This window comes from Dasypus novemcinctus, chromosome 7 (assembly GCF_030445035.2).
Source record: "Dasypus novemcinctus isolate mDasNov1 chromosome 7, mDasNov1.1.hap2, whole genome shotgun sequence".
In the NCBI taxonomy this organism is placed as follows: domain Eukaryota; kingdom Metazoa; phylum Chordata; class Mammalia; order Cingulata; family Dasypodidae; genus Dasypus; species Dasypus novemcinctus.
Genome location: NC_080679.1, coordinates 43113233 through 43139709, shown reverse-complemented (window position 1 = coordinate 43139709; position 26477 = coordinate 43113233). Strand labels below are relative to the sequence as shown.

Below are 26477 nucleotides of genomic sequence, written 5' to 3'. Positions count from 1 at the left end.
ATTTTTCCTCCTCTGAAATTGAACTCCCTGAAACCTAGTACACACACACATTTCTTAGAGCCAAGTTCATGTGTTAAAAGTTACAAACTAAAAGGAGAAAATAATTGGAATCTGAATAATTGGAAACAGGAGTGGCTCTACCTACTACCTCCAACTTCTCTCCAATATTCTCTTTCTCTCTCTTTATATATATATATATATTTATACACATACATAATATGTAATACAAGTTTGTGGCTAAGTGACACACAGTGATTCTTTTTCAGCTAAGTTTCTTTTATAGAAGCATAGAGAAGCCTAAATATCCTGTTAATGGCTAAATTGAGCTTTAAATGCTAATGAAAGAAGAGTCTACAGTCAAAGAAGAATTGTGACTATAATGATAGTTCCAAACACTATCTAAGTACATATATTAATTCCTTTAATCCTCACAACAACCTTCTGAGTTAGGTGGTATCATTATTACCACTTTAGAGAGGTAGAAATTGAGATTTTAGTGAGATTCTGTAAGGTAAGCAAATGCAAATATGTATTCCCATTTTCTGCCTTTTCTTGTCCAAAAGGTTGCACATGCAAATAATGTTCTGCCTCTTGCTATTTCCCCTAGCAATATGAGATTTCTCCGTATCCATACATAGAGAGCTCAGCTATATTATTTCAGTTGGACTCAGTTTCCCCAGCAGCAAAAGAAAGATTATATTTCCTCTCAAAGGCTCTTCAATTTGTCGCATTTATAATTCTCAGAGGAATCAGAGGCTGGATTGACAAGGGCATGCCCTGAGCTGCTGAGAGGTAAAGTGGCACTGCTGTAGTTTGCTTTCCTTCTCCCAGTCAGGTGCACTGAAACTATAGGCCACCCAGCAGAGATTCAGTAAGATACAATATCATTTGCCCCCTGCAGGCAGTGGGGTTTGGATACCTGCCATGCTGTCTTCTGTTTTAATTTTTCTCCAGGAGCCAAAGGCTTTAAAATTACCTCCCATCTCAGAAGAGCCTCCAAGAGCCCGGGACCCCCTGAGGAGCCAATTTAAAGCCAATGAGCCCCCAACAGAGCTCTTCATCCTCCCCGTGGAGATTCATTTCCACACCCAACACCCCTCCAAAGAAAAAGCCCGGAGAAGAGGTGGGTCCCCTGGGAGAACACAGGCAGGGCGAGAAGGACTGGGATGCGAGGTCCAGCTAACCCAACTCACTTCTATGTCAGGGATGACCCTCTTGAGAGAATTTCTTTTAAAAGAAGGAAAAAGTGAAAGGGAAGGGAAGGGAAGGGAAGGGAAGGGAAGGGAAGGGAAGGGAAGGGAAGGGAAGGGAAGGGAAGGGAAGGGAAGGGAAGGGAAGGGAAGGGAAGGGAAGGGAAGGGAAGCAAGATGTTGTACCTATCTTCTACAATTTTACATACAAAGGAAGGCAGGCCTATACATAAATAAGTTCAATGCATAGCGGGTATGGCAATAGAGTTTAAGAATATTCAGGTAGCTTGCAAAAAATAAACACAATTAAAACGGGACAACTGAAAATGAAATAACAAAAACAACAACAAAAAAGTTTAGTTAAAAGAAGCAGAGAAATAAATGTTATCGGGTATCTAAAATGAGTTCACTGCTTTAGGTAAGCACTAGAGTTAACTGAGTTTCCTGGCAGCTAAGGTAAAAAGAGATACTTGGATCCTCATCTTACAAAAGAAAAAACATGAAAGAGACATTTTCCTGATTTGAATTAGGTTATTATGTAACATTTATGATCCTTGTCAAGGCAGAGATTTTAGGTTCTAAGCAAAGTGCTGAGAGAGTATAGGCAATGGAGCGACCAATTCCAACTGGTGCCTTAGGAAGGCTTTTTTGGAGGAGTCTTCTGACCTTCCCAAGTTATTACAAAGCACCCTCACCTAAAATACATTTTTGTTCCTGGGACTTCTCTGGAAAGTCTTTGCAAAAAAGTGACTCCAATTCTGAGGGATACTAGTTCTAAATTTTCTAGAAATTTCATCAGAAACTACCACAGACTTCTCAGAGAGTTTTGATTCCTGGGAATCATACCAGCAGCCATTTTGTTCTAAGTTTGTTTGGAATTCTTACTATGAAGACAAATGCTTAACTGTTGAGCTTCAGAGATCAGTCAATGCAATGGCATAAGGAAACTTTCTGGAATGATAAAAAAAATGTTCTAAATCTTGATGGAGTCTTGTTTACATGGACGTATACGTTTGTATAGCCTCATTGAACTGAATATCTAAAATCTGTGCATTTCACAGTAAAAATTTTACCTTTTAAAAAATTTACCCACAACTCCATTTATTTTTTTTTAAGATTTCTTTATTTTCTCCTTCCCCACCCTCCTGTTTTTGCTGTCTGTGTCCATTCACTGTGTGGTCTTCTGTATCTATTTCTCTTTTTGTCTTCTCATCTCATCTTTCTTCTCTAGAATTCACCAGGATTCCATCCTAGGGAACTCTGATGTGGAGAGAGGTTCCCTGTCAATTGCATCACCTCAGTTCCTGGTCTCTACTGTGCTTCACTTTGACTTTCCCCTTAGTTTCTCTTTTGTTAAGTCATTATCTTGCTGCGTGACTTACTTGCATGGGCACTGGCTCACCATGCGGGCACTGGCTCACCACGCAGGTACTTGGCTTGCTATGTGGGCACAGGCTCACTGTGCAAGCATGCTTTCTCTTTTTCACAAGGAGGTCCCAGGGATTGAAACTGGGTCCTCTCTTATAATAGGAAGAGGCCTTATCATTTGAGCCACATCCATTTCCCCCCACAACTCCATCTAAAAAGAAACAACACATAGACAAGACTATTAGCAGGATTGGGTCCTAATTATTTTCTAGATGTATATAGCTGGTAGATACACTGAGTTTGCCTACACACTGCTAAAAAAAAATTTTTTTTAATGGAAATGAAGCACAGAGAAAAGTGAACCCACTGGAAAAGAGTAGAAAAGAATCTTCTTCTTTCTTTTGTACATCAGTGAGGACTCTTTCAGTTGAAAGGATCAAACTGCCTTAAGCAAAAAAATGAAATGCACTAGATCATGTTAGTAGGAAATGAAATGATCGACTAGCATTAGGCACAGTTGGATCCAGGCCTCAGAAAAATGACATGTGGGATTCTCAGCTCTTAAGCTTTTCTTCTCAAACAGGCTTTTGCCTTGTGGTGGTAAAGATGGCTCCCAGCAATTCCAGGTTGACCACCTTCCTGTTAATCCCAGTAGAAGGATATGCCTTGTAACAAAAACTCTTGCAAAAGTACCAGAATTGCCTCTGATTGGCCAGGTTTGGGTCATGTGCCCACCCTGGAACCAATCACTGTGGCTAAGGCAAAGAGGTACTCTGACTGGCCAGGCTTCAGGCTCATGCCCATCCTTGGACCAGGGAGTGAACATAGCTCTACCCAACCCACACGAGCAGGAGAGGGATGGATCCCCAAAAGGAAGAAACAGTGAGCAAAAACACAGACGTCTACTTCTACTGGGCTTGCTTTTTGCCTTCTAGGTGCTCCATGCCCTGAGTCAGGACCAGAAACAGAAGAGGCCAGGCCTTTGTGGAGACCTCCCCTGAAGCTTGCATCCTTAGCACGGCCAAGGGGGATAACAGTGCGTCTCCCAGTGGACACGGGCAGGGACGCAGTCTCACCTCAAGGTAGCTGCTCCCACCCTCCAGCATCCCACAGGTGTCTCACTCTGCAGGGAACTAAGGCAAGACTCACGAGGGTCCTCCACCAAGAACAATTAGGTTCATCTTCAGCCACTTGAAGACGGCTTCTGCTCAGACAGCAGCTGCCTTAACCCAAGTGCTGTGGTAAAACTTAGTATCTAGCTCTCAAATTACTTACTCAGGATATCAGCCCCCAACTATTTTCTGCTTGCAAATGTAAAGTGACACCAAACTTTCTAAAACTTTGCTGCCTGCCCTATATTTCAGCTATGTTTATAACCAATGAAATGTGGTTTCTGATCTGTTTGTGAATATCTATTCATTTAAAAATCTATAATATCAATAAAAGTCTTTATTCCAACTATATAAAATATCATACGAACATTTGGATTTATATACATAGGCACATCTAAACATATATTTTTATGTGTTAGGTAGGCTGGCAGTAATGGGCCATATTTATAAATCTCCCCATTTTCAGGAACTGAACCCATTTTCCAAAGGGCATTTGCAAGATGACAGCATCACAAATGTAAAGTTATCACTGATTAGTGGTAATCAGAAGAAGGAAGACGATGATTATTAGCCCTATTGAGTTCTTCCTCTGGGCCAGACACTGTCCTTAGTTTTTAACATGTATTATCTCCTTTACTCCTTACAGCAACCCTACCATCATTTTACAGATCCAAAAACTGAAGCCCTGAGAGAAATAGTCACTTGTTCTAGATCCCATCACTCTAAGTGGCTGAGCTGGGATTGGAGCTCAGGCAACCATGTAATGCCAGAATCTGTGCTCTTACCCTTTGCATTGCACTGCCTTTAGAATTAAACAATGAACCTAGGTCAGAATGTTCTTGAGGCGTTTAGGTTTTTAGAACTTTCTTTAATTATTGGAGCAAGAGCTTGTTTAGTCTATCTCTTAAGGAAAGTTAATCATCCTAAAGACTTTGAAGTTTCCTTTAAAAAGAAATCCACATATGGATAGTGTTACTCCGTGGGCAAAAAGATTTTTAAAAAGCAGCTTTCCACCCTTGGGCTGTAAAGTCAGGGTGCCGAGACCAAACCACCAAGACAAATGACAGTGCCGGTGAATTTTATCTTTGATGCTGTTCACCTCTCACTACCCTCCACTCATTTTTAGCTGCCACGTTCTTAAAGGACCCAAGTACCTAGTGCTTTTCCATGCTACTGCCACCCTGCAGGAAGAAGCCGGTCCAAGAAGTCACTGAAATCTTGGTGCGAACTAGTTCACTGTGTCACCCCAGCCCAATAGCAGATGCATAAAGAAAAGAACCCAAAGAGGCAAGTCTTCCACCACAGACTTTCTCATGCATAGGTCCCTGGGGCAAGGGGATTTGTAGGCAGTGAGTGGGACTGTCCCATTGCCACAGAGGTGGACTGTGTGTGAATATCATTTATAACTACAGCCCAGGCACATACCCACTTACTTGCTTTACCTTCAATTCTTTCATATTCAGTATCACAGAAATGAAACTGGCTTTTATATATACATATTTTATTTTATTGCTGAGCCATCTGAGAGTAAGTTGCATATATTGTACATTTTATCCCTTATCAGCAGATATCCCCTAAGACCAAAGATATTCTGCCTCACAAGCACAGGGCAATTATCACATTCAAGAAAGTTAACATTGATATAATATCATTTTCTAATATATATTACATATTCAAATTTCTCCAGTTATACCAAGGATATTCCTTACGCTTGTTTTCTTTCTTTCTTTTTCTTTGCAATACAAGATCCAACTCAAGGCCATGCGTTGTATTTAGTTGTTTCATCTTTTTTAGAGTTTTAAAATCTAGAATGTTCCCAGTCTTGTCTTTAATGACATTGACATTTTCGAATAGTATAGACCAGTTGTTTTACAGAATTACCCTCAATTTGGATTTGTCTGTTTCCTCATGATTAGGTTCAGATAAAATATTGTTGGCCAGAATATCACATAGGTGATGTGTCCTTCTTAGTACATTATAGGTGATAAATTTCACTATTCAGTTAAAGTTGGTATTTTAGTTTTCTAGCTGCTAACACAAATACCATACAATCGGTTGGCTTAAACATTGAAATTTTATTGGCCCACAGTTTTGAGCTGGGAGAATCCAGAATTGATGCACCAGCAAGGCTAAGCTTTCTCCTTCTAGGCTGTGACATTCTGGGGCTGGCTGTCAGTGATCGTTGGTCCTTTTCTGTCACATGCCAATGCACATGGCGGTGTCTTCCCCTTTCTTTTCCAGGTTCCAATAATTTCCAACTTCTAGCTGCTCCCCATGGCTTTCTCTCTCCATGTCTGAATTTCATTCTGTTTATAAAGGACACCAGTAATCCAGATTAAAGCTCAAACTGATTCAGGTGGCCACAATTTAACTAAAAATAACATCTTCAAAAAGTCCTGTTTACAATGAGCTCCAACCCACAGGAAAGGATTAATATTGAGAGCATGTTTTTCTAGGGTACATAAATCCAATTCCCAACTAGTGGTGTCTGCCACATTTCTCCATTGTAAAGCTCCCTTTGCAATGTATTAAATAAGCCACAGTCTGTGGGGTGATACTTTGAGACTATGTGCAAAGTCTGCTTTTAAACAAATAGCAACAAATAAATATGCAAGAGTAGCCAGCAATAGCAGCTATGTACAGCTAGGGAAGCATAGAGAGATTAAGAGATGATGAATCTTTTTTTTGTTCATTTGTTTATTATTATTATTATTATTATTGAAATAATGAAAATGCACTAATAATGATTGAAGGGATGAATGTACAACTATGTGATTATACCAGATACCATTGATTATACAACTGAGAGAGAAAAAAAACAAATTGCACCAGTTGTGTCAAACATGAAATAAAGACCACCTGCTCTGAATACAATTAAGACAAGACTTCAGTCACTTAGATTCCTGGGTTTCACCCTTCCTAGTGCAGTTCCTGATGGTTTTGAGAAAGAGAGAACAGAGGTGGAGGGAAGGATGTGCACTATGGAGCATTATCATCAATCCGGTTGGGCAAGTACCATCTGGAGGGGGCGACTTTTTTCCTTTTGAACTTTAAGGGGGCGACTTGCTCTTTGGCTCTGCCTAGCCAAATTACTACGTGGTTGGAACTCTGTACCCGATAAACTCATGAGCGCTAAAGCTGGGGTCTCCCTACTTAGAGCATTCAGATTAGGGGCTGGAAGAAGTGCTCGGTGTCTCTAGTTTTCCTTGTTTCAGAATCTCATAAAGTAAGAATAACAACAATCACTGGGCAATTCCTTCCAGTTTTTAGAGGTTCCCCAGTGAAGAATCACTGTGCTAGCCATGAGTAATTTCACTTTGACCACTGGAGATGTCTGGTCTCTGCTGCTCGGCAAGGCTGGAAAAGAGTAACAAAATTGACAGTGAATGGAATAAATCATAACCACAGGAGCCATCACCAGGTTAGGAAAGAGATTCATGCTCCTTATTGCTGGACAGAAGTTCTCTCTCTCATGCTTTTTGCCCTGTTCCTTTTGCAGATGATGATGCCCCGCCACAGAATTCGGTCCCATCACTGGATCTTGAGCCCCTGATTAAAAGAAGAAAAGATCCAGACAGCCAGAGGGGCCCGGACAGCCCCAGGACAACAGGCCACAGCAGCCCCACAGGTCCTGTGAATGTGACATCACCTGGGAGGGTGCCCCCAGCAGACAGACAAGGTCAAGGTAGCCATTCCCAAGGCGTGCGGATGCCCCACCTCCCGCTGACCTGGCCTATCTGTGGCTCTGGGCTCACGTTAATCACCTGCCAGGGCCGCATGGGAGCCGTGAAGTAAGCGCTCAGTAAAGGGGAAATCAGTGGTGTTTCCAAGGATGTCAGTGGGATTAATGTTCGCCGAGCATATGCCTTAAGAGTCGACACATGTTTTAAGGGGGTTGCTGCACCAACACGCATTGCCAAGCTCTTGCGTGCTTTCCTCACCCCTGGCTGCAGCATGTGATGACACAGCTCCCTGTGCTCACCAAGGAACAAGCTCCTGGATTTATCAGGCATACTGAACCCCAAGCCATAACTGCCCCCCACCCTGGGGAGGGGCAAGGGAGCCTGAGGGCCCTGCCCTTAGGAAGAGAGTCTGAGGCAGAGCCTGGGGCCCAGGGACAGAGGCAAGGACTTTGTATCTCCATTGAAGGGTGAGGTGGGGCCAGCCAGGGCTCTGACTTATCCCCACCGAGGTTGTTATCCTTAAGGAAGTGACAGTCAAAGAGGGGCCTAAGACACTTACGTGAGAGAATAACTCAAGGACAGTGTAGAAGCCACGTCCACAGGGGCTTTCATCTAAAGGCTGCACATAAAGCAAATATCACTAGGAGTGCAAATCACCCTGGAAACCCCTTCAGCAGGTGCCATGCTGGAGACTGACGACCATTCGTCTAGGAAGTGCAGCCCAGGCAGCTGTTCTTCCTCTGGGAGGCCCGTGGGGCTGCTGCCTCTGGTTGAGCATCAGGTGGAGATGGCCTGTGTGTTTGGGGACCAGACTACATGAAGAAAGTATCTCTCTTAGCACCAGAATCACTCAGGGCTGCAAGAAATGCACACCCCAGGAGGCACATGGGACCCAAGAGCTACAAAAAAGACAACATGTCACATCTTTTATCTCATGCTGATTCACGGACAGAATGCCTCACTATTTAAAGCACTCGGGTCTCTCTCGCTCTCTCTCTTGCTCCCTCCTTCCCTCTCTGTCCCAAACGTGTATAGTTGAATTCCTTTTTTTTTAAGATTTATTTTTTATTTATTTCTCTCCCCTTTCCCCCTACCCCCGGTTGTGTGCTCTCTGTGTCCATTCGCTGTGTTGTGTTCCTCTGTGACCACTTTTATCCTTATCAGCGGCACTGGGAATCTGTGTTTCTTTTTGTTGCGTCATCTCGTTCTGTCAGCTCTCTGTATGTGCAGCACCATTCTTGTGCAGGCCGCGCTTTCTTTCGCGCCAGCCAGCTCTCACGGGGCGCACTCCTTGTGCATGGGGCTCCCGTGCATGGCACAGCACTCCTTGCGCGCATCAGCACTGCGCATGGGCCAGCTCCACACAGGTCAAGGAGGCCCAGGGTTTGAACCGTGGACCTCCCATGTGGTAGGCAGACGCCCTATCCATTGGGCCAAGTCCGCTTCCCTATAGTTGAATTCTTGTAAGCAAAAATTAAATACTCCTTTATGTGTTTGCAGCTTCTCTATTTAAGACTGAGATGGTTAAAGTCAAATCACCTAACTCGACCCCCCCCCAACACACACACACACACACACACACACTCCCCAAAGACATTGCTTTCATTTAGAAATCATTTCAGGGTTGGAACCTTTCTTTCACAGCCTCCTCCCCTTTATACATGTGTGGTGTGTATAATTTTGATACAAATGAACCAAACCTGATGTCTGCACCAAGGGCCTTCCTAGGAGGCTGCCTAGCCCAGGACAAATCACACCAAACACACACACACAATTACTCAGACATCCTGATGAAGGGGGAATCTGAGTAAAATGAATGTCAGGGCCATGCCCAGACATGAGGGCAGCCTCAAGCCTCAAGATATGTGTGTGTGTGAGTGAGTGCATGTGTGAGTACACCTGTGTATCTGAGTGTGTGTGGGTATGTGTGTGCTTGCATGCCCATGTGAGTGCATGTATGCAAGGGCTTGTGTGCCCAAATGCATACCATGTGTGTATGAGTGATTTTGTTCTGTCTATATATGCATGCATGCCAAGGAATGAGTGTGCAGATGCATATGAGTCAGTGTGAATGTGTCATTGTGTGTGCTGTGTACATATGCATTTGTATAAGTGTGTGTATGCACACCTGCTTATGTGGTTGTGCACATATTATGTGCATGCCTTGAGTGAGTGTGCATATATATGCATGTGTGTGTGCATGCACACCTCTGTACAAATATTGTGTATGAGAGTGTGTGTAGTGCTTCTGTATATGTGTGTATTTGTGTGCTCCTAAGTGCCCACTATGGCTGGTGGCAAGCCCTACGCCTGGCCCTTTATCTCGGAGATGGTGAGGGTAAGATTGTAGAAACACCGTCAATCTCTCTGAGCACCTGAGGGAAATACAGCTTGCTCTCTCCTTCAGCCCCGGCTCCCTGGGGTCATGAGGCAGTCTTAGCAGCAGGGCTGCAGAGCATGACTGTGCCCGCTGAGCACTGTACAAAGGCATCTGAAGGAAAGGCACAGCGGAGGCTGTGATCACCGAGCCCTGCACGCACGGGCTGGGCTGTGCACACCTGGAGGAAGGGAATCCCTTTCCTTCATACCAGGTGCTGCCATAAGCCACACCTTGCCCCTGTAGGGCTGCTAGAGTCCCGAGAGGTACCTTTTCTAGACTTGCACAGTACTGACTAGTGGCAGCCCTACCCTGTCCGTCCTCCCAGAGGACAAAGCTTAAACAAGGCCCCACTCTGCAGAATCCCAGGAGCGGGGCTTACCTGTGCTCTGGTGAGACCTGAGCGCACAGGTATCCAAGTGCCTGTGCCCACTGAGGACCAGGGGCCCACAGTCCAGAATCAGCCTCCCTAGCCTGCACTAGTGCTAACACTGCCCATACCTGTGCTTAACTTCAAGAAGATTCCAGAGACCCCAACTTGGGGCACGTCTTGCCGAATCCAGATGGAATGAAAGTCTGCCTGACCCTCCCGGGGCCTCCCCAAACCGAGGGACTTCTGACAGGTGAAGGTAAGACGACACATTCCAGGTCAGCCTTATTTTCAAAGGGGAAAGTTTTACCTGCAGCTTCCAAAATTTCCCTGGAGCAGAGACATACTTAAAAACAGCCCTTTTCTCCCCTCTTACTATACAGAGCTGCTTCTGTGGCTCAGATACAATAACCCAATGTTTGACTAACACGTTTTTTCTTGCTGGAGAATCTTGAGAAAGAAGTGACAGTGGAATGGCGTGGAGGAGGGTTAATGTACAAGTTGATGCCTTGATGAGAATGATAAAGCCCTTTTGGTATTTGCCCAAACTAAACACAGCCTTTTCTCCTCTTTCCAGCCCCCCTCCAGTGGTGGAGGTGGCTAATTGGTAATCCAATCAGGTATCCTTGTATTGTGAGTTTGTTCATTGCTGTGAATCATCTGGCTCCTGACAGATAGCAAGGCAGTTTCCAAAAGCCCTTCTGACATGTTCGTTTTTTTGGAAAAGGAATGCTGGCTCTGGGCAATAGCTGTTTTGAAGAAGAAGAAAAAAATGAAGTCAGAGGGTGGTGAATGACACCTGCCCAGGAACCATAGTGATATGTCTGCAGGAGTGGTACAGCCTCTTGAGGAGGGAGTATAAAATCTGCACTAATTTTGTGGGTTATATCATGACTGGCTTCCTTAAAAAGAGCACGGATTTGGAGCCAGGACATTTCAGTAGCCCTGGCTTGTCCTCTATGCTGCCAGAATGACTTTGGTCAGTCCCTCATTCTCTCTGTGTCTAAGGTTCCTCATCTTAAATGAGAGGATTGGACTACGTGACTTCCCCACATGCAGAAAATTCCTTGACTATTGCTGTATCTTGCATCCATTGCTATTGAAAAAGCAGTATATGGATTTCCAGAAACTAGAATGCATTTGTTTCCAAACTCAGCATTAAAAAACTTCCTTCACCATTTGGATTATACCATAATTGTATCTAAATATAACTTGGTTCTGAGTCAGTGGAAGCAGGAGTTAGAAAGATGGAGGCCACTGTCAGTGTGACACAGCTGGCACAGCAGCTGGAAAGCAAATATGAGTCTGTTCACCTGCTGCACGCTTGTCCACTCTCTTCTAGGAGAACTAGTTCCCCTTTGGGCAAAGCAAAAGCCAGATGCAGAAAAGAAAACATTTAGGCTTTAAGTTTGTTGTCACCATTGTCAATATGATGCTTTAGTCATTTTAGTATTCCCAGCATTTAGCACAGTTCCTCACACACACGTTACAACATCATCAAAAACTCCCTTCATTAATTTGCACACACAAGGAAGGAAGGGAAGGAGGGAGGGAAGAAGGGAGGAAGACAGAGAGAAAGAGAGAGAGAAAGTAAGCAATGAAACATATGCTGGATAATGGAGACTTGCCTGCCATTTTGTTCCATTCCTGTGGACAATACATTTAATCCTACTTGCCACTCAAAACTAAAGGCATTCAATATGTGCTTGTTGAATGAGTGAGTGAATCAGCTGGTCAGTCACTGGCCTCTCTCTAGCCTTTCTTCCATATGCAGTTGGTGGACCTTCGGTCTTGATAGTGACAGTAATATTTCATAAAGGTCACAGCATAGGTCTAGTATTCTAAGGTTCTCCATTAATAGGAAAGGAGTTTTTATTTTTATTTTTTTTTAAAAGCAGCATATTAAGTTTCTCCTTTTGCAAAGGATTTGTCCCCAAACTGCACCAAACTCTTTCGCAGTTCAATGAGTTGAAATCACCACCCACACTCTACCCATCCAGTTGTATCTGCCGCTATATTCCAGGCAATGCTTCTCTTTTCCATTTCCAGGCAAAGACTCATCTTTTCTGAGACATTGTCCTTAATAAGTTCCACTCATCTTTTACAACTGCCACATTGTAGTCTCAGCCCATTCGTTTCTCTCAATTTCACTTTTGTGATTATTGTATTTATCTGCATCTGTTTTCCATTTAGCTTCCAAATATATTATATGAGTCTTAGAGAACAAAGATAACCTCTTATCTTCATCATATGTCCAAGAAATGCATGTTGATTGACCAAATTCCCCAGGTGCCACGAAGGAAAGTTCTTTGGGGATTATAACTTGTTCTATGAAAAATAAAATCTTGAGTAAAGGAGAGAATATGATCTGTCTGATCTTTCTGAGACTTTCGGTCTTTGTCAACATCTATTTGGAAATAAATTCCTAGGCAATTAGATCATGATATCTTGCATTCAGAGAACATAGAGAAATGAATATAAGCCTTGTGAAGGAAAAAAAATATTTGAAGACTAGAGCTGGAATTTGACACTCTTGGTCATGTAGAGATATTGCAACACTTAGAAAATTCAAAGGCTTAAGAAAGGAAATTTAACTTGGAAGGATACAAGTCAAAACTTTGGATATGCTTTCTGAATTGCTTAACCTTGACTCAAATCCTTCATCTATTCTCCCAGTTGTGGTGCCAACAATAGAAGTTTTCTTTCAGAAATTATTGCAAGAAGTTCAATGTGTGCCTGTGCCAATGAGCCAGGTTGGGCTTTCGGGTCCCATGTAAACTTAAATTCCTGGTCTCTTCCAGAGTTTCCATTTAGCATTTGTTCTTGTCCTAAACAGATTTTTCCCCCCAAAATGTTTGGGTTTTGTTGTTGTTTAATTAGCATCCTCCTTCTTGCAAATCTTTCTTGGTATGGTAGTTCCAAAATATGTCCACAAATTCTTTGACAAGCCTCCCTTCAAAAGGGAGAGCCAAATTTTCCTCCCCTTGAGTGTGGACTGGACATAGTGACTCTCTTTGAATGAATATAGACTCTGACCCGTGTGATGGCAGGTGATGGCTGAGACCGGGTCATAAAAGGCGCTGTGGCCTTCTTCTTCCTCTCTTTTGGATTCCTCACTCTGGGGAAAGTCAACCGCCATGACATGAGGCCCTCAAGCAGAAGTTCACATGGCAAGGAACTGGCATCTTCTGCCAACAGCCAGCATGAATTTTCCAGGTTTATGAGTGAGCCACCTGAAGAGCAGATTCTCCAGTGAAACCTTCAGATGGGTGACATTGTGACTGCAACCTCATGAGAGACCCTCAGCCCAGAACCACTCAAACAATCCACTTCTAGATTCCTACAGAAACTGTGTGCCGTATAATAAATGACTATTATTTCAAGTTACTAGGTTCTGGGATAATTTGTTTTGCAGCAAGGGATAAATAATACATTTGGAGTCTTTTCCTGATGGTCTGCAGTTAGGGAAACAGGAGGATGAAGGATCCAGGAATATCCCTGCTGGTCCCAAAGCATGAAAATCTGGGCAAGCATATGCTAAGTAGTTGATTTTCCCTTTACTCTCCTCATCTGTCATTTTTTATGAAGTTGGTTATGGGGGTGGTATTAGTCCAGTCATCTATTTCTTTACCCCTCTTGGCTTCAGGGCCCTATCCTTTCCATGTTGGTGGGATATTTGTCAAAGTATGGTTTTTCTTGAGTAGTCATTTTCTTAGCAGCTCTTCTGACTCCCAAGAGCTGATGTATGGAGGTTTAAAGGAGGAGGAGTCCTTTAGATGAAGCAGTGTGAGGAAGAAGAAAGAGCGCTGAATTAAGTATCAAAGTTTTGGGTTTTAGTCCTAGCTTTACCACCCATGAGCAAATAACTTTCCTGCCTTAGATCTCAGCTTCCGCATGGAAAATGAGGGGTTAAAATTAGATCCAAAACTCCCAGAACATGTCCCGTAGAATTCCAGTTCCTCAGTAAGTTAACAGGCATTATGAAAAAAGGGAAAGATTATGAGGTCAAATAAGCTTGGAAATCAGCAAGCTATATAAAGCTAAGCAGATCCTTCACTGCAGGACTTCACAGAGCCTTCAGTATGCCAATGTGAGTTATGACCCTTCCAGATTGGAATATGCACTATTTCCCAAACTTATTTGACCACTGAATATGTTCACTTGGACAAAACATCTTGTGACTCTTAATAGTTTTTGGAACACACTTTGTCAAATGCTGAACTAGATGATTTCTAAAGTTACAAAGCTCTAATGCTCTTTGGTTCGAAATATACCTCTTTCCCCCAAGGGGAAACTCTCAGTGGGGCAGCTCTGTTGTCTAAATCCTGAAGCAGAATCTCAGCCATTCAATAATTCATGACTGTTCTCATTCTGTTTTCCAAAGCATCACTCCAACCCTCCATCTCTGTTTCTGAGAAGAAATAGAGGAAAATAGGAAGAGCTCCTTGGCAATAATTTACATTGCCCCTTTTGCTCAATCAGGGTTTGTTAATGACCTATAAGAAATGATGCTGGCAGGTGTTACCAGTTCTTATGGGCTCAGGTCCAATGTCTGAATAAAGGAAAATGGGGTTCCTCTTCTGGGTATGGTTGATGCACACAGCATCCACTGCCAAAGGACTTTCCTGTACTGCAGAGTCTAGAAGGCTAAAAACTACATTTTCCAGATAACCTTTGCATCTAGAGAGATAGATGAAAATTAGGTCCTGCCAATTCAAAGCACTTGCAAGAGATTTGGAGGGCAGAGTAAGGCAGAGGCATCTTCATGAAGTTTTTGGCTACTTAATACTAGCACGCAAGCTTGCGATGACTAAGCATGTCAAGAGACAGTTGCTGCAGCAATTTTGTAAGCACCTCATTCTCTATAGTAATGCCATTTCTTCTTAAAATACCTGGGTCATCTCCATTCTGCACTGAGCCCTGACCAATATGTTCTCCTTACAGAAATTATAAAAGATTCCCATCAGACCCATCATGGGGATACTTTGGGTCCATCACATGTACAACAGAGTAGAGTAGTCAGGGAAGGTCATCTGTGATGGTTGATTGTCCACAACTTCAGAGAGAAGCAGGGTTTTTTCCTTCACTGTTGTGAAACCAGCAAGGTCTCAGCAACCCACACTGGAAGGTGTTCTTATAGCCTCCAGCAGCGAGCCTTTATGGATGAATCATATTCCCCACAAAAACATGTTCAAGGGAAGCGGATGTGACTCAGGCAACTGGGTTCCCGCCTGCCACATGGGAGGTCGCTGGTTCAGATCCTGGTGCCTCCTGAAGACAGCGGGCTGGCGTGATGGGCAGGTGTGGCAAGCTGACACAACAAGAGACACAAGAAGAAAAACACATAATGAGAGACACAACAAAGCAGGGAGCAGAGGTTCCAAGTGCCTCCGAAAGGAGACAGCAAGCTGATGCAATGGACAGGTACAGTGAGCTGACACAGCAAGATGACGCAGCAAGATGACACAAGAGACACGGGGAGTAAAAAACATGAGAGTCACAACAAAGCAGGGAGTGGAGGTGACTCAAACGATTAGGCACCTCCCTGCCACATCAGAGGTCCTGGGTTCAGCTCCTGGTGCCTCTTAAAGAAACAAGGAAGATGAACAGACACAGCAAGTGAAAACCAACAAGGGGGTGGGGAGAAATAAATAAATAAAATAAATCTTTAAAAAAAGAACACGTTCAAGTCCTAGCCCCCAGACCTGTGGATATGAACCCATTTGTAAATAGAATTTCAAAGATCTTATTAAGGTGAGGCCAAATTGAACCAAGGTGGGCCTTAATCCAACATAACTGGAGTCCTTATAAGCGGAGGAAATTTGGACACAAGAGTAAGAGTCATTAAACAAGTGGCCATGTGACAGAGTGAGTTCTGGATTGCTGGCAAGCCACCGGTGGAATGCTACACATGTGCCAACATGGATGAACCATGAAAACATCATGTGAGTGAAATAAGCCAGCCACAAAAAGGCAAATATTGTATGATCTCACTGATGTGAAATAATTAGAATAAGCAAACACAGAGAATCAGAATCTAGAATACAGGTTACCAGGGGATGAGGTGGGAGCAGGAAATAGGGAGAAACACTTTTAGTGTCTCTATTTGGGGCGATAGAAAAGTGTTGGTATTGGATGGTAGTGATGGTAGCACAACATTGTGAAGGTAATTAACAGTACTGAATTATATACTTGAATGTGGTTAAAGGAGGAATTTCAGGTTGTATATATCTTACTAGAATAAAATTTTTTTTAAATAAAATCAATTGAGAAGAAATTAATGCTACGGACTTCAGAGAGAGCATAATCCTGTGATACCTAAGAGATAAATTCCTGTTGTTTTAGCCGATGAGTCTGTGGTGCTTGTTATAGCAGACTTGGCAAAGTAACACAGCCACTTTAAAACAATAGAGCCCTCCTTTCCTTTGACAAAAATCTCTCGCCGTTCCTGTAAGCACAAATACTCCTCTACCTTACAATTTGACTGAAAATGTGGCCTCATCACCAATTTGTGACTTCTAAAGGAGAAAATTTTCAAAAATACTGTTTGCTCTGAATCCATAGGAAATTTATTTTTTGAAGGAAAAAAATACAGTGCTGAAGAATATTTATCTTTATATTTGCTTGGTACTTATATTTTTCACACAGCCTGTGAAGTCATGAATTCTACTTCCCTTGCATTTTGTTCTGTTTTGGGAACCCTTGAATTGGGAGGGAACTTGGGCATCAGCTTCATCAGAGCCTTTTAAACATTTTTTAAAGTAGAGGGAGCAAACACTCTTTCTGAGGAGACCAATAGATAAAAGCAGACCTTCCCTGGTTGAAGTGGGGATGAGCTGACTGTGACCCCCCAACTTCTTGACAGCCCAGCTATCTCTTCCCCTCCTGAGATGGTTCCTGTGGGTGGGTGTCTAAGGCCACTAGAGCTATTAGACCACAGTATGAAAAAAAACCTTCATTTTTTGGATAAGGAAGCAAGGTGCAGAGAGGTGTGGTGATTTGCTCCAAGCGACACAGCTTCTACATGGTAAATCCAAGACTTAACCCCAGATCTTCCTGCAACCAGTTAGCTCAAAGCTCTTCCCACTAAATCATGCTGCCTCTAGCCCTCTTGTCCACCTGTCTCAGTTTCAAGGACCAGCTGAAGTCCTGCCTTCATTGGGATGCCTTCCCTGACCACCTCGGCCCACACTGATTGCTGCCTCCTGAGGTTCTGGAAGCTTACAGCCTGGGCCTCTTACCGGGCACTTCCTCACTTCCTTAATGATTTTTACTCTTTTCTTCTTCCCTCACTTAGATTTAAAATTCCTTCTAGGGAGATCTCCCTCATCTATTATTTTTAAAGGATGTACCGGGGAATGAACCCAGGACCTAGTACATGGGAAACAGGCACCCAACCACTTGCGGTACATCCACTACACCCCCTCGTCTATTTCTGAATATTCCAAAGATCACAGTAGGTACTCCCAGAACATAGCCCATAAAAATTGACTGAAACTCTGACCAGCAGAGGCTGTTTCCCAATATCCATTTTTCCATTGTTTCTTTTAACAGAGCTCCCCACCCTGTGTTTTAGCAGAACATATGGCTTTCTAGCTAGAAATATTTCTAGCCTCCCTTGCAGCTAGGGATGGCCGTGTGATAATCCTTTTAGCTAGCAGGATGTGAATGGAAGTAATGTGTGCAACTTCCAGGTCATGTCCTTAAAAGAAAACTGCTTGCCCTCCTCCCCCTCGTCCCCCTTGGTGAAATAGCTTCAACCTCGTGGAAGAGAACAACACTAAGAGACGGTGGAGCAACAAGAAATAAGGAACCAGGGTGCCTGGATAACGTTATAGAACAGAGCTACCCCACTCCACCTGCTACCCCGGGACTATTATATGAAAGGGAAACAAATGTGTATCATGTTTGAGCCGCTCTTTTGCCTTAACTAATAAAATGGAACTATAATATCTACCCAACCTACTTCACACTGCTTTGTAAAAATCAAACCAGCTTGTATTAAGTGATATCCCAGTATGATATATCTTTGGACATGAGGGAGAGAAGGCCCGTTCCATGCTTGTTTGTCTCCATTGACATGGGTACTGAATACTTCGGCATGCAAGGGACATGGAAGGATGCTAATATTAAGAACAAATATTCTCAGACACTGCACTTCGTCTGCTACCTCATTCTTCACAGTCCTATGAAGTGAGTGTTTTCATCCACATATCCTAGGCGAGGAGGCTGACACACAGGGAGGTCGGCCGCCCCTGGTAAGCAGCAGCGCTGGGACTCCTTCCCAAGTCTGTCTGTCCCAGAGGTTGTGCCCTCCTCACCCACTTCCCAAGGCCCAACACCAGGCTGTGGCCACTGCCCTCTCAGACCCCCCGGAATGTGCGGTGCTACTAACGCTACCACAAGGCGGGATGAGGTGCGTGCTTAACAGAGCCCTAAGCAGCCTGATTCGGGGTGTTCACAGAAGGAATGATTCCCTTAACCTAGGGGGCTGCGAAGGGTTTCACAGAAGAATCACCATTTGCACTGACCTCTGAGAAATTAGTAGAAGTGCGTAAACAGAGAAGGGGAGGGAAAGACACCCAGCGGAGGGACCCACACCAGCTACAATGTCAAGGAAGGAGGAAAGGGGAGCACGTTTGGGAAACGAAGAGCCCAGCATGGATGGGCTGTGGGAGAGGTCTAACCGGGGCGCGGGCAGACAGGGAAGACCTCCTATGCCAGGATAGGGATGAAGTAACTGATTTTCAGGCAAGAAGGAATCACAGGAGATGTCTGAGCAAGAGATGTGTGTCAGCAGGAAGGAACAGACCAGGGATAGGCAGAGAGCTCAGGCCGCTGCAGGTAGCCCGACGCAGCTCAGGAGCCTAGAACGGAAGGCGGTGCAGATCCAGAGCACGGCAAAGGAGAGCCCCGAGGGCTGCTGCCCGATGTGCCGGTGGCGACCAGCGCATCGAGCGCCCAGGAACCAGTGACAAGCCTGTTCCTAGAGTCTCTTTACAGAGTTGACTACAATTCTCTTTACAAAACTGACTACAATTCTCATCTACAATTTTCTACTCCAATTACCTTTTTTTAATTTTTGCTTTTCGTTAAAGAGGATTGGGGGAGAGGGTGTGTGTGTCTCTTGAATGGTAATTGAGATAAAACAATTAAGACCCTGGAGCCACGTCACCCCCAGCAGCACAGGACTGCAGCCCCTTCGCACAGGGCACTTGGTTCCAGCAACCACCCTCGTTTTAAGTCAAACTCCCACAAGCACAGATAAAAAATGGAATCCCAGTGTCTTTATGCCTCTCAGATCGTCAGTAATGCAATATGGCTGTTTTCTGGCTTATGTGCTCTCGGGGAAGTGGTTGAGCTTCCTAGCAGATGAATATGGTAAAGTCCCGATAGCAAATTTCTTGGGAGATGTGAGGCAAAGGGCAAGGTGGTAAACAGTGATGGAAAATGTTTGTGTAACCCTCCTGTACCCTCTCACCCGACACACATTGAGGTTTCTCTTTCATGATTGTTTTATCCTCTTTTTCCCTTTCAACCACCGACTACTCAATTCTTTGAGGGAAAATTAACATTCATTATGCAATTTATCTCTCTCCTTTTAATCCAGAGTGTCTGTCTCCAAGGTCCCTGCTCAATAATTAATGTTTGTTCTCATTTCCCATTCTCCAGAGCATCTATTCTTGAACTGTAGGGTCAACAATTAACACTAATTATGGCTTTTTCTCTCCAGTGTTGATTCTCACAATCCCAGTTGCCCTGCTCATGCTAAGTTATCCTGTGCACACGCTGCCAGTGTGCCTGCCGAGATGCACGGCCAAGGAACAGGCTTTTCCAAGCCCCACCACAGTTCAGCAAATCAGTAAAACCCAAACAGTCTTTGTTGGCAACTTCTCTGGTATATTTATTATCAGTGATGAGACAAGGAAGGGGGGAAAAGTATATGGAAATGAGGTGGGGTGGGTAGTTAGACTAGAAGACCTTTAAATTCCTTCCAGTTTGAATTTTCCGGGATTCCCTCTGGTTTTTCCCTCTCTATTTCAATCACCTTTCTCGTCCCCTCTCTTTTTCCCTTTCTCTATCTCCTTTGAGCTCTCTATCTCTTTTACACACACATACACGCACCAAATTTTCTTTTAAAAACTATTTCTCCTGCATTTGGGATCGACTTCTCGGACCTCTTTGCCATCTATCACCTCTCCCTTCTCTGTCTTTCTCAGGTCTGCCATCCTAATTCTCATCAGTCATTAAAATAGGAGAAAAAAAAAAATCATCAGAGGCGGTGAAAGGCCTGGCTCTCTTTTTGGCTAGAATCAGACGGGCCAGCATCCCCCTGCCCCGTCGTCCACCCCTGGTATGTGTGCTGCAGCTGGAGCCTGGCGCTCCTCAGGCGGGTCGGCCGTCCCCCATTGCTGCGAGCACTGAGGCCTCGAGTCACATCTGCTGTTCAAATCTGGGCACCTCCTCACAGCATGTGTCAAGCATTAACTGTTTCATGCTTTTGCTCTGTCAGAAGTTTTCCTCTAGGGATTTTAGCAACACGATCCCGGCAGGGTTTTACCTTTAAGCATATTGGATAAAAACGTTATTTTCCTCAGATCAGTCTTCTCTCCATGATTGCACGTTCAGATTTTCAAAACCATCCAGTTCATTACTAGGCTTTGCAACAAGGCATTCCACTCAGTGTTTCACCCTGTTTTAGGGGAAGGGAACTAGCTTCCTCAATTTTTTCACACTGTTGGGTAAAACCCCTAATTTTTTTTCTCAGCCTCTGAGTCTGTTAATTCGGATATCGGCCACAAAGAAAAAAGGTCTAGTATTCAACATCTCCTAAGAGCTAGTTTTTCTCTTAATAGGTCACCTCTGTGATCGCCTCTGCTATGTTCATTGACTCGCTGACATATTATTTCATACCGAGCCCTCCAGAGACACACAATTTCTTACCAAATACACTAATAAATGGGAAAGATGTTCTCTTCTTGAAGGGCCTGAAAAGTGTGGTGTCTTCATGAGCTACTCATGGACAGCCCAGTGTTCTGTGGCCTGAGTCTAAGTATTAAGAGAGAAGTTGGTCAAAACCAATGACTGTGCTTTGCGGGCCCAGGACAGGTGATTTGTAGGGATGTCTTGGTGTCTCAGAGGGTATACACTGCACAGTTCACGTTGTGATGAGGTGAACCTTGGCCCTAGCGTTGTGTACAGCTCAGCCTGCACCATATACTAGGAAGCTGTCTGGAAAAGGCTCTCGGGCTTATATTAATATTTTCAATGGAGGACAAAAGCCAGTTCTGCCTCTCCCAAGCTTCCTTTTATATTTCATTAACCCGCTGGAGAGACAGGCAAAAACTGGAAACGTAGTTGACTTTGTAGACCATCTCCCACCCACAGTCCTTGTTGCTTCTGCTTCAGACCAGGAGGAAAGGATGTTATGTAAAGACCTCCCCTCTCTCCTAAAAATAGTCTTTGATTAATAGGGAGATGTGTGTGGTCCTCCTTGCTGCTTATTTTCGGGCAAGCAACAGTGAATTCTGCCTTAGGGACCAGCTGCAGTAACAGGAAGCAATGCCCTAGATTGAGGGCTGGAGCCAGGCGCTGAATGGAGGGAATTGTTTTTGCCAGCGATTGTAAAACTAGAAGGAGAACAAGCAAAATCACATGCTTGGCCAATTTCAAAATCTGTAAGCAAAGACCTGGGAGCCTAGCCCTCTGCACTACCCTTTCTTGTCATCCTCGTCTGGTGGACGTCCTGATCTCCTGATCGTGGCGGAAACATTTCCACGTCAGCTATGCTCATTCTCGCTCACTGGTTGGAACTGGGCTGGGGTAGCTCTTAAATAGCCGTCCTATGAAAGTAAAAGAGGAGGAGGAGGAAGAAATGATGATGACTACCGTGGCTATGGATTTTTGATATGCCAAACAACATGCTGAGGGTTTTACATTCATTATTTCACTTAGTCCTCAAAGCAATAATATAAGGTAGATTCTATTACTATCTTTGCTTTCCATCTAGGACAATGTAGCTCAGAGAAGTTAAGTGACTTGACAAAGGTCACACAGCTAGGTGGTAAAGCTGGGATTTGAACTGTAGGAACCTGCATTCTTAACTCTAAGCATGCTTAGTGGTGTCCATCTAAATAGGTACACTTCCATGCTGACAATACCTCAGAGTTTAGGAAGTCCCTCACTGAATAACAACCTTTGCAAGCAAATGGTTTCTGTTGCACACCCTCTTCCCACCCCCACGGAAAGTCCTTTGTGACTCTTACAGATAATATGGAGAAATGCGAAGAAGCTGGGAATTTAAAAAGTAAAATTGGTTTGGTAGAACCGAACTCTTGAAGCAGATTTTCAAGCAAGGTAGGCCTGTTTACGGGGTAGTGCTCTACACCAAAAGTATATTTTCTCAAACAGTCTAAAATATTACAATTTTACTTTATGATACTATTAAAACCCAAATAAAAGATTCACATTGGATTCAGAAGCATACTCTTTTAAAATGCTGACACGTCTACAGAGCTAACAGTTACTCTCACTGGCAGCCAGCTGAGAATAGCTGCTTTAAGGCATGAAGAATTTTTTTTTTGAAAGATTTATTTATTTATTTAATTCCCCCCCCCTCCCCTGGTTGTCTGTTCTCTGTGTCTATTTGCTGCGTCTTGTTCCTTTGTCCGCCTCTGTTGTCGTCAGCGGCACGGGAAGTGTGTGCAGTGCCATTCCTGGGCAGGCTGCACTTTCTTTCGCGCTGGGCGGCTCTCCTTACGGGGCGCACTCCTTGCGCGTGGGGCTCCCCTACGCGGGGGCACCCCTGCGTGGCAGGGCACTCCTTGTGCGCATCAGCACTGCGCGTGAGCCAGCAGGTATGAAGAATTTTGATAGGGGTGAAAAGAGAGGTGGGTAATTTTGCGGTATGGAGAGTTTTAAGGGTCACCCCTGACTAGTGGGGTGATCCAACACAAGATTATTAGGTATATGTGGAAGGCGGCACTGATTGAGAAAACTTGCAGGGAAAGAGATAGCAGTATGCCAAAGACAACTTGGCACATTTCAGAATGGCCCCGGTGCATGCTTTATATCCAGGAAAGGGGGGAAACTGTATTCCTTCTCCCCTCCTTTCCTACCAGCTAAAAGACCTTAGGCTAATGCAAAGTACTTATTTCCACTTCTTCACACAAAGGGTTCCCAATGTCTGGAGCATAATTTCCTGTGTTTTACCCCTTTACCTGGTTAACGCCAACTAATCTTTCTATTTCAAACTGAATGCTCAAGCCAACATCTGGCCAGCTGTTCTGTTCCCCATGCCCACCGAGGCGGGCTGACAGGCTTCCTCCACTTGCCACGTTGTCTGAGGTGCGCTCTCTATCAGCAGCTTTCTCACCATAATACCTTCTTACTGGGTTTTTCTCTCCATTTGACTGTAAGCTCTTGGAGGACAGGGACCCGCTTGCATCTGCACTATCTGCCACAATGCTGCTAGCACACACCTACTGTAGGTGTTTCACAAATATTCGATGAATGGAAAAACAACTACAATATGAATGAAAGTTCAGATACAATATGGGCTAAGCAGGCTTTTTGTTCAGGTTGACGTGAGAGCCCAGTCCCCATATATAGCATAGTTTCCCCAGGAAAAGGCATTCTGACAGGACTGCGTATATATATATGTGTGTGTGCCTATGTGTGTGTGTGTGTATATATATATATATATATATATATATATATATATATATATATATATTTGAGCAGAGAGTGCTTCTTTCAGGGCTTAGAACATAGGAAACTTATGGGTTCCCTTGATTTGCTCAATGACCTTGACAAAAACGTCTTTGTCTCTTTGTACGTAACATTCCTCATTTGTTCTTAAGAAAATGGATATAACACTACTCTGAAAATACTTGATACCCCATGGAATTAAGTTCAAAGAGCAATTTAAAACATCTGTTTATTGGAATCACTCAGAGGCGCTTTCACAACTTTTTGTTTTCTTTTTGGTCATTTGGTTTTAATGATTATTTTCAGATAAAAGTCACAGGATTCTGAAAAAGTTTATAGATGGTGGGCTTTGGTGTTTGTGACTAAAAAGTTAGTTTCAGCTATTTGCAAATGTGTTCAAAGTCGGGGGCACAAACAACTTGTCGTTTTGCAGAGGCATGACGCTGAAGCACGGACGTCGTGAGGCTGGGAGGCAGGAGACAGTCACTAAGCTAATGAGTGCCCCCCCCTCCCAGGGCCCCCACCTCAGTACTGCGGTCTCTATTCATTGTAAAGCCTGTGATAGCAATTGTAAAGTTATTTTTTAAAAGGAGGCTGTTGTTTCTTTATAGGCTGAGTGACCCTAAAAAGAAAGCCAAGTGCCAAGGCTAGTGATGGAAGTAAAAGAAAGAGAAATGGTCTCACAAAGTGATGATTCTCTGCCAAAAAGTGGTTTATAAATCATCTAATCCTTTATTTATAGATTTATTAAGAGTCTGAAGAGTTCCCCCCTCTTTTTTTCAGTTCTACTGTAGTCTTATTGAGAATATGATATATACTAGGAGTATTCACACGTCTAAGGATTCTTGAAATTCTCAGATTCTGTCCCTCCCAAATAGCACTATCTGCTGTTCACTTAACTCAAGATATATACAAGTGAACAAGGCCTTGCCCAAGCGGTAAAGTAGTACTTAGCACAGCGCATTTGAAGCCTGGTATACATTTTAAGAAATAGATATTATTTTTCTCAACCTATACTAAAGTTTAGAATATTAATTTTTCTTCTGTCAGAGTGATCAAAAACATTATAACTTTTGTTAACCAGTCATCCATAAATCCTTTTTTTCTATCTCACTGCCCTTCAGACATATATGTTATCTTCTCATCAGAAAGACCATAAAGAAGCATGAGGCTTTTCTTAAGGATTTATTGGCTTGGTTTTTCCTCCTACTTTCTCTTACTTCTTTCACATGTCCCCTGTGGCCTAAGGATTTTCATTTATTGTTGTCTTAGATCCCCTACAATTTCTCATTTGAAAATTATTATAGACACCAGCACCAGAACATGTCCAACAGAAAGAACCAGTGAGCTAATTCTTACCGTAAAGTACATGAAGATTGCACATTCATTTGTTTATTCATTCGACCAAAATGGATTGACCACCTACTAGTGCCAAATACTGAGCTAGCCACTAGGAATAAAGTTGAGAGAGAAAATCCATGTCTTAAAGTAACCCACAGTGGTGGAGTATACTGAGAGCTGTTAATGAACACAGGCCAACTCAACCTGCAGGTCAGAAAAGGCTTTTGGAAGAAAAAGACACTTAAACTGAGTTTCTAAGGATAGATGTAGAAATTAGGCAAGTGGACAAGAAGGAAGGATGCTCCAAGGGAAGAGACCACATTAAGGTGACAGAGCATGGCAGCACGGGAAAAATGCAAGCAGCTGGAATGAGCAGATACCAGGGTACATATAGGGGAGGGCATGGTGAGAAATGTATCTGGAGGGGTAGACAGGAATCAGATCAGGAAGGGCCAATGGCAGCAACTATGGAATTTATGCTAAAGACTGTGGGATCCTGTTTCCCATGGGGATTGACATAATCAGATTTTGATTTCAGAGAAATGACTCTCCCAGCCATGTAAAGAATGGATTGGAGCAACTAAGTCTGGAAGCTGGGGAACCAAATGTCTGTATTTGTTTGACAGGGAGTAACCAAGAACAATATTTTCTGGAGAATTAAGACCACCACATGAATTAAATTGGTTGGCTACATTGTATGTAGGTCCACGTTCTCTTTCAAATTCCCTTCTTTGCACTGTCTTCTACCATATGTATCTTCATTAATCCTATGATATATCTTGATTGGGTGGTTTCTCATGTAGTTGATATTTTGTTGCTACCCAACTTGAATTTAAATTCCATCCTCTAACTTGCCTCCCATTTTGGGCTTGGTAAACTGCCATGTGCCTTTGGACCTCTCCATAAAAAATAATTTATGAACTTTTGAGAGAAGTTGGTGTCCCCAAAGCTAAAGCCAGACCCTTGAGACTTAGCTAGCCTTGATCTAAGAAGATATAAGTAGAGTAAATGGATTGTTGTTCCACAATGGAAGGAAAACTTTGCCCTCATATTTAGTAGACATTTCCATATTTAAATTCAAACTGACTCATATATTCTAGATCTGTCCACTTGCCTCCTTTAATAAAGGTCCCTGGAGTATGACTTTAGCCTAGAGACTTTCTCATGTCTTGTACAACTGTTTGATACTCCCATCTCACCCTCCTCATCATCCAGAAAGATTTAAAGTGAAAATATATAGTATTAACAGGGGCTTAAATCCTGTCCCAAGAATTTGATAATGACAATACCAAAAGGCCATTTTGTGTTTTGGTCTCCTGCATTAAA

General features: G+C 43.4%; 1 protein-coding gene across 2 annotated transcripts in view; it reads left to right on the top strand.

The window, feature by feature from the left end:
* Positions 1–26477, top strand: part of KIAA2012 (KIAA2012 ortholog) — a 127418-nt gene that overhangs the window by 28966 nt on the left and 71975 nt on the right. The window contains exons 8-11 of one of the 2 annotated variants that reach the window (XM_058300363.2): positions 955–1123; positions 3494–3640; positions 7170–7355; positions 10249–10359. In XM_058300363.2, the coding sequence (XP_058156346.1) occupies positions 955–1123; positions 3494–3640; positions 7170–7355; positions 10249–10359 (613 nt within the window). The remainder of the gene's footprint in view (positions 1–954; positions 1124–3493; positions 3641–7169; positions 7356–10248; positions 10360–26477) is intronic. The other variant, XM_058300364.2, reaches the window with a different exon arrangement.